At 45.7% G+C, this 14207-nt stretch overlaps 1 protein-coding gene across 1 annotated transcript in view; it reads left to right on the forward strand.

The window, feature by feature from the left end:
* The window catches only part of LOC135906586 (uncharacterized), a 695467-nt gene that overhangs the window by 466540 nt on the left and 214720 nt on the right, over positions 1-14207 (forward strand). Inside the window, exon 8 of the mRNA XM_065438042.1 lies at positions 10378-10551. Coding sequence (XP_065294114.1) covers positions 10378-10551 — 174 coding nt within the window. The remainder of the gene's footprint in view (positions 1-10377; positions 10552-14207) is intronic.

Consider the following 14207-nt stretch of genomic DNA (forward strand, 5'->3'; position numbering starts at 1 on the left):
CAGACTTCAGCCTTGTACCGCTTAATTCAGTCAAATGCTGATGGTTGCCGCTACACGAAAGTGTGGTAAAGCAGCGCAGCATCCCCGAATCTCAGTGTCTTCTTTCTTCGCGCCTTCGATGGAATTTTTCCTTTTGTTGTCGAGTCGGCATCATCTCTTCCGCCTTCCTGCACTACAGTGATGGCAACGCCAGCAAAGCGGGAAAAGTACGAAGCCAAGAATTAGGCGACTAAGAATAAATGTGGCAGGCTTTGAAGAATGGCGAATTGCGACAGCACGTTATGACCAAGTACAACGTGAAGCAGAGCGCGTTGGGAACGTACGTGAAAATGAACAGATTCTTCAAGCATCTTCAAGCGAAGAGTTTCAAGCATCAAGAAAGCGGTTGCGAACCGCAACTAATCCCCCTCTTGAAGAAGCTTTGTTGCAGTAGGTTACCGACTGCTGCAACGTGCATCTGCCTTTGAGCGGACTTCTCATCATGGCAAAAGGTGACAAGTACGCTGCAATGATGAACGTTGAATTGTTCAGGGCTTCAGAGGGGTGTGTGGCGGAAAGGCCAGCATTGACGAAAGCGTGACCACCCATTTGAAAAATTTGAAGCTGCTTGAGCCCATTGCTGCATATGAACCCGAGTGACGAGTTCAATACAGACGAATTTGCTCTATTCTTTAGAGCTCTGCCCAACAAGACGGTGACTTTCGAAGGGGACCCGCACATAGGTGGCAAGAAGTGCAAGCAAAGGATAACTGTGCTTCTTGCTGCCAATATGACTGGCACGGAGCGCTTGCCACTTCCCATTTTGACTCTGTCAAATCTTATCGCATTGTGTGCGGGAAAAGGAAGTGCTGCGAGGGTGCGCAACCAAGCCGTAGATGCTGGACGATCACAAGATAAAGTCAGTTTTTTCTTGTTCTTCAGGGACGCTCTACTCGCTTCTATCTGCTGATGTCCAGCCGCTCTCGCATCCCGCACAACATTGGTGACCAGGACGTGATGCAGTTAGTGCTATGGACACACCTCAAGGCACCGAAATTCCGACACTCTCAAGCGTCCACATCAAACTGCCCCCGTTTTGAACTGCGGATTCTGCATTGTGGTTCATTCAGGTAGAATCACAATTCGCTGCACGGCGCATCACAGTAGATTATACGAAATACCAATATGTGGTGAGCAGTTTCCCTCCATCCACCTCTAGCGAAATTTGAGACCTGTTCCTTTCGCCACCAGCAGACAACGCTTACGAGGCGTTGAAGGCAACACTCATTCGCAGGGTCACGCCCTCCGAATACCAACGGCTGCAACAGCTTCTCCATGAAGCCAACCTCAGCGACAGAACACCAAGTTAGCTGCTGCGTCATATGCAGCAATTATTGGGCAGCAAAGTCGATGGTTTTGACAGCCTGCTGCTCCGAGAAATATTTCTCCAGGAAATCCCCCCGAACGTGTCAGAATAGTCATGACTACCTCAAATGAGAACGATCTATACAAGCTGGCCGAGTTAGTTAACAAGCTGATAGCGGTAGCTCCCACATATGTGACGGCCGTCACAAGCTAACCGTTTCAACATGACCAGCTTCAAGACATGAACAAAATCTCGCGTCTTGTGGATTCCGTGGCCGCCTTTCATACTGCGTCTCGGTCAACCAGTCAGAGTGATCTGCAGTCACCTATGAAACGCCAAGAGCTATGTTAGTACCATCGAAAGTGGCAATGGTGCATGCAAATGCGTGCCACCCGGCGAGTTCTCGGGAAATGCCCTGGGCAGCCGCTGAGGGCGAGCAGCACTTGTGCCATGCAAAAACATCGCTCATCAGTCTTTTTCTAACCGAACGCAAAAGCGGTTTCCGCTTCCTCGTCTACACGGGCGCCTAAGTAAGCATACTCCCAGCATTGCCCGCAGACCACAAGCGCTTGAACACATCGCCTCTGCAACCAGTCAACAACACGGCTATCGCCACGTATGGAAACCGCTCCCTAACCGTCAGTCTGGGTCTGCAGCGAACGCTACAATAGATTTTCATTATAGCCGACGTGAAATTCGCCATTCTCAGGGCGGATTTTCTGCGCCACTTCGGACTGTTAGTCGACGTGCATAAGTAGAAGTTACAGGACGCTGTGTCACAAAGGGATGTAAAAGGCAAGCCTTCAAGTCATACGCCACTCAGCCTTATGCTGATCAAGCCAGCAGGCCCTCTTCGTTTCACTTCCATACTGAGCAAATTTTCTGGCCTGACACACCAGCGCCAAGAGGGATCCCCAGTAAAACACGACGTGTTTCGCCATATCACCACTACTGGACCACCGGTTCACGCTCAACCACGTCGATTGTCGCCCGAGAAACTGGTGGTGGCACGACAGGAATTTGACCATATTGTCACGTGGTGGTGACGTTAAGAACACAGTAGCAATACTGTGATAGACAAAAATAACTTTTATTGGGCGAACCTGTGCCCACAAAACAGGCTACACTTATAGCACAACGATAGCGGCGAACACGGTCGGCGATCGTCGAAAATCTGATCAGCGGTTCAAGCGCGTCGGCTTTTATACACAATCGTCGAATGTTCCATACTAATCGTTGGGACCCGCGTGCCTTCCATAAAGTTCTACATCATTCGCGTCAGGCGAATAAATCAGATAACACAAGGTTCGGCAACAACAGACTGCGGATAGAAGCATCGATAACTTTCCAGAAACTTCGCGTCCCGCGCTGTGCGATAAGATTTGTTAGGCGGTGAAACCTGGTCGCCCGATATAAATACACGTGTCAATACCCCCCTCTTAAAAAGCATCGTCCCGATGCTACAAAGAGAGCGAAACACAAAGGGACACTTATTAATCATAAGTAACAAAACAACGAAAAGAAATAAAGTCCAAAGGTCAGTTACGCGAAGTCCCAAAGTTCGTCAACGCTGATGGTACGGCTTGAGCCGCACAACGTGGACAATTTCAGGCCGTGAGCGGCGCCGCTGTGACAGCGAAATGCCGTCTGGCACGACCTCGTAGTCCAGTGCACCAATACGTCGGATGATCTTGTACGGTCCAAAATAGCGACGCAAAAGCTTCTCGCTCAGTCCTCGTCGGCGTATAGGGGTCCAAACACAAACACGGTCACCGGGCTGGTACTCGACAAAGCGTCGTCGGAGGTTGTAGTGTCGGCTGTCGGTCCTATGCTGGTTCTTGATCCGCAGGCGGGCGAGCTGTCGGGCTTCTTCGGCGCGCTGGAGATAGCTAGCGACGTCGAGATTTTCCTCGTCAGTGACGTGGGGCAGCATGGCGTCGAGCGTCGTCGTCGGATTCCTGCCGTAAACCAGCTTAAACGGCGTGATCTGTGTTGTTTCTTGCACCGCCGTGTTGTAAGCGAATGTTACGTACGGCAGGACGGCATCCCACGTCTTGTGTTCGACGTCCACGTACATCGCTAGCATGTCGGCGAGGGTCTTATTCAGCCGCTCCGTAAGACCATTCGTCTGCGTGTGGTAGCCCGTTGTCCTCCTGTGCCTTGTTTGACTGTAGTTCAGAATAGCTTGGGTGAGCTCCGCTGTAAAGGCCGTTCCTCTGTCGGTGATGAGGACTTCTGGGGCACCATGTCGCAGCAGGATGTTTTCGACAAAGAATTTCGCCACTTCGGCTGCGCTACCTTTCGGTAGTGCTTTAGTTTCAGCGAAGCGGGTGAGGTAGTCCGTCGCCACGACAATCCACTTATTTCCGGAAGCTGATGTCGGAAACGGTCCCAACAAGTCCATCCCGATCTGCTGAAAAGGTCGGTAAGCAGGCTCGATCGGCTGTAGTAATCCCGCTGGTCTTGTCGGCGGTGTCTTGCGTCGCTGACAGTCGCGGCATGTCTTGACGTAACGGGCGACATCGGCGGTTAGGCGCGGCCAGTAATACCTTTCTTGTATCCTAGATAGCGTCCGGGAGAATCCGAGGTGCCCAGCGGTTGGATCGTTGTGTAGGGCGTGCAGTATTTCTGGACGCAGTCCTGACGGGACAACAAGAAGGTAGTTGGCGCGGACTGGGGAGAAGTTCTTCTTCATGAGTAGATTGTTTTGAAGCGTGAAGGAAGGTAATCCGCGCTTAAATGCCCTGGGGACAACGTCGGTGTGCCCTTTCAAATATTCGACGAGGCCTTTTAGCTCCGCGTCTGCCCGTTGCTGTGCAGCGAAGTCTTCCGCGCTTATCATTCCGAGGAAGGCGTCGTCATTCTCGTCGTCTTGCGGCGGCGGGTCAATGGGGGCGCGTGATAGGCAATCGGCATCGGAGTGTTTTCGTCCGGACTTGTAGGTGACAGTGATGTCGTATTCTCGTAGTCTGAGGCTCCACCGCGCGAGTCGTCCTGAAGGATCCTTTATATTCGCTAGCCAACACAACGCGTGATGGTCACTGACGACTTTGAATGGCCTACCATAAAGATAAGGGCGAAATTTAGCTGTAGCCCAAACGATGGCGAGGCATTCCTTTTCGGTCGTAGAATAGTTGCCTTCCGCTTTTGACAGCGACCGGCTAGCGTAAGCTATCACCTGTTCGACTCCGTTTCTCCTCTGGACTAGAACGACACCGAGGCCTAGGCTACTGGCGTCAGTATGGATTTCTGTATCGGCGTACTCGTCGAAGTGCGCAAGTAGCGGCGGCGACTGCATGCGTCGTTTGAGTTCTTCAAATGCGTCGGCCTGCGGTGCTTCCCACTTGAACTCGACATCACATTTCGTTAGATGTGTTAGCGGCTCCGCGATGCGTGAAAAGTCACCGCTTGGTTCGGCACACAAGGTTCGGCAACAACAGACTGCGGATAGAAGCATCGATAACTTTCCAGAAACTTCGGATACATGCAAGCGCGTCCCGCGCTGTGCGATAAGATTTGTTAGGCGGTGAAACCTGGTCGCCCAATAAATATAAATACACGTGTCAATATTAACTCGGCCAGACGCTACGAAGCACGAATGATTGGTTGCGAAGAAAGTGGATAGTGTGAGCGTGGGCCATTTCAGCTTTCGCTGCAGAAACTGAGGGTTTGTACCCAACTATGCACAGTTCTGTTTAATAGAACGAAGTGCTACACAAACGACACATTGACCATATACTGACCATATACTGACCTTTCTCAAGAAGGAATGGGAATCTTGATCTCACGTCGAGTGCAGCTCGGTCGAAGATGGCAGTACAAAAAGTTACATCATAATGTTTGTGCTTGTCAGTGTTTTAAATTGCCCGCCATGGTGGTACTTTCTTGGGCGTTGTGCTGCTAACCAGAGGGCGCGGGATGAAATCCCGCCTGCGGCTGCCGCATTTCATTGGGTTCCAAGTTCAAGAACGCTTTTGTGACGTACAACGAGGGCACGTGAAGACAACCAAAGTGGTGAAAATGCATCTGCAGTCTCCGGGTATGGCGGACATCATAACCATACGGTTGTGGCACGTAACTCCGCCACCCCCACAATCCTCCCCCAAGACACACGCTACTAACTTGGTTGCAATTTTCATTGTTGTTCTCGTATGTTTCATGCTTCTTAGTTTCATGATTTATAAAATTGCATCATGCGTTAGTTCAGCTGATTCGCTTTTGCCCATAGTGGCAATACCCTGTATATATATATACAGGGCATCCCACTATCGCATAGCAAGATTTAAATATATCCAAACCCACGTAGCTCGACGGAACCAATACAACGTTGTTTGCTGTCGCTAGGAGATACTCATATTTTTGTTCGCATTCTCCCTAATTGCATAACTATTCTTAATATTTTCATCAACTTTTCAAATATTGTACTTAGATGAACATAAACGAGATAATTTCACACCAACATTAAAAAACTGATGTTACAGCTTTCTTCAGCTCAATTCGTGCTACATAAATGTGTTTTCGTGGACGTGACAGAAGCCCGCGAATACGCGCAAAAAGTTGGAGGACGCTTAAGCTTCGCCTTTAGGAGTTGAACGCGATAGCATTAAAAAATCCTTGACTCTTTCTCACGCTTTGCGGCAACTGGAGCGTATGCAATCGTAACGTTTAGCGGGAAACGTTGGCCGCGAACGCTATGTTCTGGTAGAAACGCGGCCTTTTGCATGGGCCGCGATGCGGTGGAGGCGAGCGCCATCTGCCTATCTCTGAGGCCTTGTAACCTCCTAGATAAGCACCGGCACGCGCAAATGGGGACGCCGTGGCCGGTCTATGTATTGTAAAAACGCTGCAAAGGGGTTTCTTTGAGTTTTGACGCAACAGGAATATGTTTTTTCGTATACTCAAATTTCAACCCGACGTTATCACGTCTATAAGTTGTGTATAAGTCAAATTTTGTACATTTTCTTAGGATTATAGGTTCGGTAGTTTCCTTGCCCTTCATCGAGGGCCTGGGTATGGGTGGTTCGAAAATTTTTTGCTGAATCGTCATCCGACGTCGGACGCCGACGTGGGACACCGATGCCAAATTTTGCTCGCCACGGGGCTCCTAACGCTGTTGCGTTAACGCACCCTTTGGTCTCGGCTTCACATAGATGGGTAGCTCCGGACTCACCCACCCACAGGGAATCAGTAGTTGTTTTTTTCCTATTTCCCTCTCCAATCCGTGTCCATCATCTGACGCTGGACGCCGACGCCGGATTTTCTGCAACATGGGGCCCTTAACGCTGTCGTGTTAAAATTATCGCGCAACTGGCCGCTCGAGGTACATTGCGTGCATTCGTGGGCTTCTTACACGTGCGGGAAAACACTTTTACGAAGTACGTACTGAGCAAAAGAAAGTTGTATCGGGAGTTTTTCACGTTGCTCTACAATGGACGCTTTTCATCCAATTATATTTTAGAAGTGATTCATTAACTCATACCAATTATGTAATTACGGGGAAGGAAAAATAACTTGGTATGTGCAAGCGACGGCAAAAAACATTGCCTTGGTTCTGTCTAGCTACGTGGCATTTGCATATTTTTTAATCATGGTGCATATTATTTATTTATTTATTTAGTTATTTATAAATACTGCGATCTTAAACAAGATCTTAGCAGCGTGGTAAAGGAGTAAGTTCACGAAACAATATCAATACAAAAATGGGGAATTGCACTCAAAAATTCTTCAAACAAGCGCTTCACACAAGCGCTTCACACAAGCGCAAAAAACAGGCGCAAAAACAAGCGGTACAACGTTACATCAGCGATCTTTCGCAATCATACAGTAAAACAGTGCTATCACTGACAATCTCAGCAAGTGCAAAGAAAAGTTAAAGATATGTTTCGAAAAGTGATAACGAGTCCTGTGTTACAGTTTTATCGGCCAGCTTATTCCAATCTACTATAGTTCTCGGAAAAAAGGAATACTTGAAGCAGTTCACACGTGTTGTAAATGGAGTTACAGCTAGTGAGTGTCGCTGTCTGGTAGCATAACCTGTTGCTTAGGTGATAATGCGAGACGTGTCGATGTTGCAGTGACCATTTATTAATTGGAAAAAGAATTTTAAACGACATGCACGATTTCTGTCACTTATAGAAGGCAAGCCGCTCCAAGATAAAAGGTTAGTAATAGAACTACGCCCAGATGTATTGTAGATGAACCGAACTGCTTTTTTCTGTAAGCTTTCTAGCTTTCCAATATCGCTTTTAGCGAACGGGTCCCATATAACTATAGCATATTCTAAAACGGGGCGGACTAGTGTTTTGTATGCCAATAGACGCACTGTTGGTGTGGAGGATTTTAATACGCGTCTTAGAAAAAACAACTTGCGGCGGCAATTAGCTATTACTGTGTCAAGTTGCTTTGACCAGGAAAGATCCTTTGTTATGTACAAGCCAAGGTACTTATATTGCGCTACCTCTGCCAAAAAAGCGTTTTCTGTGCCATAGCGATATACCAGTGGCTTATTTTTTAATGTTATCCGCATATATACTGTCTTTTCGAAATTAATGATAATTTGCCATTGTCTACACCACTCAACTGCCTTATTAAAGTCCCTGTTTAACCTAAGTTGGTCTTCTTCCGTTATTTCATCGTACAGAACGCAGTCGTCAGCGTAAAGCCTGATTTTAACAGAGAGGTTAGTGACAATATCGTTTATATATAACAAAAAGAAAAGGGGGCCAAGAACGGATCCCTGTGGGACACCAGAATTTACAGCAGCTATATAAGAGGTAGTTTTATTTACAGTAACAAACTGATGGCGGTTTGTAAGGTAGGCTTTAATCCATGCTAATATTTTATCATTTTTAAGCACAGCTCCTAGCTTATGAAGCAATTTAACGTGAGACACCCTATCAAATGCCTTGCTGAAATCCATGAATATCGCGTCTGTTTGTTTCCCTTTGTTTACAGTGTTAGCAAAGTAATGTATGATTTCAACTAGTTGAGTAGTCGTCGAAAGGCCACTTCTAAAACCATGCTGTATGTTTATGAAAACGTTATGTTCGTCTAGAAAACCAGTTATATATTTACGAATAACATGTTCTAAGAGCTTACAAGATGTTGATTTTAATGAAATAGGTCTGTAATTATTGATGCGAGATTTATCCCCCGATTTATGTAAAGGTTTCATTCTAGCAATTTTCCAGTCTTCCGGTAGTGATCCTTCCTTATTTGACTTCGCAAATAGAATGTACAGATATTTTGCACACCATTCAGCATAACGCTTTAGAAAACAGTTCGGAATATTATCTGTTCCTGGAGACTTTTTAATGTCAAGCTTTAACAATAAATTTAGAATACCCTGTTCTGAAATAACAATGTCGGGAAGGGAAGGCAGTTCAGCAGAAAAGCATGGTAAACAGCCATCATCACTTGTGAATGCACTCTTAAAATGGTTAATAAAAGCAGAACACACAGTTTTCTCATACCGCACACTTTCGCCGTTTATAAAGAAGGTGTCGAAAGACGAAGAGGCGGGCGTCACAACCCTCCAGAATTTCTCGGGAGATGATGGTAGTAATGTGCTGTAATAATACTCTTTATCTTTGACAATCTTTCCGAGAAGTTTTTCGGAAAAGTTATCAATATCGGCTTTCTGTTCTTCGCCGTCCTTCATTAGGGCACGTTTCTTTTTTAATCGCTTAAGTTTCCGCCTCATCTGTAACGTCTCCCGCGTAATCCCTGGATTGCGGCACTCCGACTCCTTCACTATTTTAGGAACGAAGCGTTCCACATAATCAAAAATGAGGTCTTTAAAAAAAAAAGCCAGAGGTCGTTTACACTACAATCAAGGCCTTGAAAGTGATCGTAGTTAAAAGCTAGCGCATCTATTATAGAGTCATTCTGTGCTCTTGAAAAATTTGGAAAATATTCAAAGTTATTGGTTCGATTGATTAAAGCACTTTTCAACGTTAGGACAACTGCTTTGTGATCAGAAATACCAGATGTTACTGTTTATGAGATGCAGTCTTTAATGGTGCCACTTACAAAAACAAATCACGAACGGACCTTGAATCATTTTGAATTCTCGTGAAATCCTGCAAAATTTGTAGTAGATCAAAATTAAAAGCTATATTAATCATAACACTTTCCGCACTTTAAATTGGATACGAAGAAAAAGTTTCCCAATTGATATTTGGCAGGTTGAAGTCACCGGTTAATATTAATTTATCTTCTCGCGTTACATATGAACGCATATAAGTTGACAAGCGCTCCAAGTAATCAACAGTGGAGTTAGGAGGTCTGCACTAACCTGCAAGGATATATCTAAAATTATGGACGTGTAATTTACAAAACATCCGTAAATAATTACGGATACCCTGTATATGCGTGAAGCTACCAAAGTGAAACATTGTTGGAAGTCCGCTTTCTCTAGGTTTGTCATACCTTCCTTTTGTTTCTTATTGCGCTAAAAGTCTCGGATAGAAAGACATGTCCAAATACTTTTCTTCAAGTCAAGTAGCTCACCGGCAAATAATGCTTAATATTCGTAGGCCAGCAGTTTAACAGAATGATTGAGGACAACTCTTGGCGCCTGTTTCAGTCGCATGTTGACTTAGAATATCGAAACTGAAATCTTGCTATCCGTTTTGTAACAGATGACTACAACACAACCTTACCAGCTGCTCTCAGACAGTCGTAGTTCATTCACTTTATGGTCACAAGAGCGCCAGCTACATTCGCACAATCTTCACGTGTCATGCTGGTGCTATTAAGTGCTTACTTATGTCTGCACTCGCAGTCATGATTACTGGGCCTTGTCCGTAGTCTTAATTTTTCTTCTAAATTCAATTATTGATTTGGTGTCTTGTGTATTCTCACGGCTTATTTTTCGATTGGTAATGGTTTCACAATGCTGATCTTTGCTGAGAGCAACGACACCGCACTCAGCATGGAAAAATAATAAAACTAATCATTGTGTGTGCAAGGGCATTTGTGTCTGTGCCTGTGTACTGAGAGCGCCTAACCAATTTCCGCATGTATTTCAGACCGACTACCTGAAATTAATAAAGACTTTCAAGTTCAAGCATGAATCCAACACTGCCGCAACGTTTGACGTGGCGTTAATGTCGTTCGACGTGCAAGAAGATATCAAACCGGATTCCAAGCTTACTTCACTAAGCGGGACTACTGATGAGGCAGGCATCAGATCTAGGCATGAGGTGAGTACAATATCATCGCATCATTGGCTATCAACGAAGAGCACATGATTATGAAAAGTGTTTTTCTGGCATGCCGATATAATTTCGATACTGGTTCAGTCTGGCCGTGTCATTTCGAGAGCGAGACAGAGAACGCAAATTTACAAGTACGGAATTCGGTACCTGAGAATAAGCAAGCTCAGGGCCGGGATAGTATGACAATGCCTTTCATTTTTGCACCCAATCACATTCATAGGAATGATCCCGTTCACGTTATCACAAGCACAGGCTAAGAAATAGTGATCGATCATAAAGAAAAGTATGTAATCTATAGGACTTAATGTTCACACTATACCCGTGTTAAACTATATCATTACATGTTTTAGAGCCGCCTTGGTTGCTTAGTGGCAATAGGGTTAGGCTTCTAAGCACAAGGTCCCTGGGTCAAATCCCAGTCATGGCGGCCCGTGTAATTAGATTTAGGCCTATGTAGAAGAACCACAGGTGGGCCATATTGCCAGAGTCCCCCTCTACGGCTTGCCTCGCAATAAGATCGTGGTTTTGGCACGTAAAACCACATAATTTAATTTCAGTTACATATATTACGGATAGTACCTAAGATCTGACAATGCCTTTTATGTGACAAAACTCAACGCATTGCAAAATCTCTTGAGTACTTGGAAACCTCTGGTGTTAATTTGTCCGTTTTGGAAAGAAACACATCGGATGTTCATACGCAAATGTGAAATAAAACAGTGAACGCCGTATAAACTGACCTATATTGCCATATATGTGAGAGCTTCAGAAATACCGCATTTCTTGGCGGTCTATTAAATCTTCACCACCCCCTCTATGACGCGATTTTGCCCTTGGGAAAAAAATTGGGGAGTAAATTTGAACGCATACCATATATTCGATGACGTCGACAACACAAGGTCTGAAAGCACTGACTAAGGCTTGCGTTGGGTCTACTTGGAATATCACACCCATGCTTAATATAGCATCGCTGCAGAGTTGAAACATACACACGGTTGAAAACAGCGCAGACGAAGCCAAACAGAGAAAATGCTAGGCAGGGGTGAACGTTGTGGGCAAGAACACCACGCGCCAGCTGTAATGCGCAATCTGAAGTTGACACGTGTGTCTACCCTTCCAATGCAACAGGTTATGTTCCCAGTTGTGCGCACGATGCGGATTATTTCTCTGGTTGCCCAGGCCAGACCAGTGAGCGTGATCGACGGTGAACCTAAAAGCATGTGCTATAGTTTCCCTAAAACCGACTATAGGCTTCTGAAATTATTTGTCTAAGCCTGTCTTTGCCGCTTGCCAAGACTGTTGACCTTGAACTTCGAAGGTACAGTTGCACCTAGAACTACCAGGAAGCAACGAGTAGTAGTTTTGCCTTGAATGCGCACAGTAACCCATAGATTGAAAAAAAGAATGCTTCCCGGCATGATATGCAGGTGGTACTCTCGGCTCCCAGGAAGATGATTGGTCTGTATAAAATTTAAACGTAGACAACGGTAAGGGAGGCATCAGTAGCATACTGTCTCAACATGTAAAGAAAGTTGTTGAGTTCAAGGTAGGAGCGTTATATAGGGTTTTCTTTGTCGTGTGGAACCTTCTACATTGGACAGACGGGTAGGTGCTTCCACATGAGGCTCCAGAAGCACAACTAGGGTGGCGGAGTGGCAATAGAGGCGAATCGTGTTTTCCACTGCCCAAGGTGCTGTTGTACCCAAATTTATAGACACAGCAGTTCTGAGAAGCAGCAAGGACAGGCTTAGTAGAATATGTGTAGAGACGTATCGTATGCTTTCGGCAAACGACGGCACATGCCTAAGTTTACCATCGATCGCACTCACCGACTGCGATGGTCTGTCCCGGGCAACCAGACAGAAAATAAAGAAATATTTATGCGCATAACTAAAACAACGGCTTAACCAGTTGCATAAGAAGGGTACTAGCAGATAAGGCGTATGTTTCTAACTCAGTTTGTGCATTACTCTTCGCGCAAGGCATCGTTGCCCACAATGTACCCCCTGCTTGTTTTAACATTTGAGACAGGCACGTACCCAAGAGGGGGCCCAGGGGGGGCCGGAACCAACCCCCCCCCCCCCGAATTTAGGACGTATAACCCCTTCCCCCTTCGCCACTCACGCCTACTTCTGACACACATTCCTAAAGCGCTGCCATATCAATGTGGGAACTTGACAGCTACTCGGCGGTCAACATTTTGCTGGCTTTTTCACTCCTTTTGGGTGGCAGTAGTTATCGGCAACTCCCGGGGTGTGAAGGCCAGTTTCCTCACCGATTCGGCGCCCACGCGATTAACTTGAGATACATTTAGTTGTCACCGTCTTTTCGATGGTCACGCGCATCGCTGTTGCTTTGTTAGTTCAACCTTCTTTGTTTAGACTAATCCAGGAACCAGGAAAGGTATACCGTTCGCGGTCAGCTTGTCTGTATGCATGTGGAACGAGTTGCGGCCAGAGAAAACGCCAATTAGGTTAACTTTTCCTTTTGCCTCATTATTTCCCCGAGTAATGGCTCGCCGCGACGCTGACAGATTCTCGGAACCATATACACGTGATATGGGTTAGATAAGGTGAAAAATGAAATAATGCGAAACAGCGTCCATCATCAAAACCTGCAATAACCGTAAACCCATAAGCAACATAAATGTCATCCGTTACCTCGTCTGGTCTTTGCCTAATTGTAGAGAACTTTTCCTGCAAAATTGCCACTGGAAACAAGAGTCGCAAGGAGTTCAGAAATTAAGCGGGCTACTAATGAATCTATCGTCGGCAACCGAGGCAACAAGGCAACAGCCAGAAAGGAAGAAAAAGCTAAAATTAACAAATGTAATCGTTGTTTATGAAAATATTTATAGATCAACATATCTTTATTTAGAAAGGAAGTAGAAGAAAGGCCGCCGGAAGTGGGGAACAGTTCCGTTTGTTTTGAATGACGCTTTAACAGGAACCAGTGGAGCCGCCTGACGTAGCCACTTCTCTGCTGTGCTTACGTGTCTTTCTAAGCTTCCGCGGTGGGCGTACTACGTCTAGAATCGTAGCTTCTTGCGCCCTACGCAGTTGTGCGGGCCTGGCAGCCACGCATCGTTACCAAATTCCCAAATAACAATACGAGTCGGTTGCCGCACTTAACTTGGTAGAGCATAAACGAGGGATCCAGAAGAACTGTGATGGTTCCGCAAATATATATTTCTCTATAACTCTTCCAGAGCTAATTCAGAAAACGATACTACAGCCGGATACGAATTAAGTCTTCAGTGAAGACCCGCCCACACCCTCATAACCGCCAGCCACTGTTCCTCCGGGAGACTGCAAATTATTCGTACTTCAAACTCTTTGTGTTACCCAAATAAGGCGGTAACCACGAAAATAACATTATTTGCGAGCCATTTTATACCTTTTGCCTCGCCTATTATAGTAAAATCGCCGAAGCCTAATTCTTTACTGAACTGAAATAAAATGGTTGCTTTGCTGCAACTATTTATTGTCAGGTTTCACAACTTCAGTTGGCAGTGAAGTTTTATGAGTAAAACGGGTTCGCAAGTGAAACGAATGGCCCCGCAGATTTTGAAGAGTGAAATGTTAAGACTCCATACACTTTGTCCATGTCTGTTGCACACCTCATTGTTTCCGCTGATGAAA

The sequence above is a fragment of the Dermacentor albipictus genome, chromosome 5 (genome assembly GCF_038994185.2).
Source record: "Dermacentor albipictus isolate Rhodes 1998 colony chromosome 5, USDA_Dalb.pri_finalv2, whole genome shotgun sequence".
Taxonomy (NCBI): Eukaryota; Metazoa; Arthropoda; class Arachnida; order Ixodida; family Ixodidae; genus Dermacentor; species Dermacentor albipictus.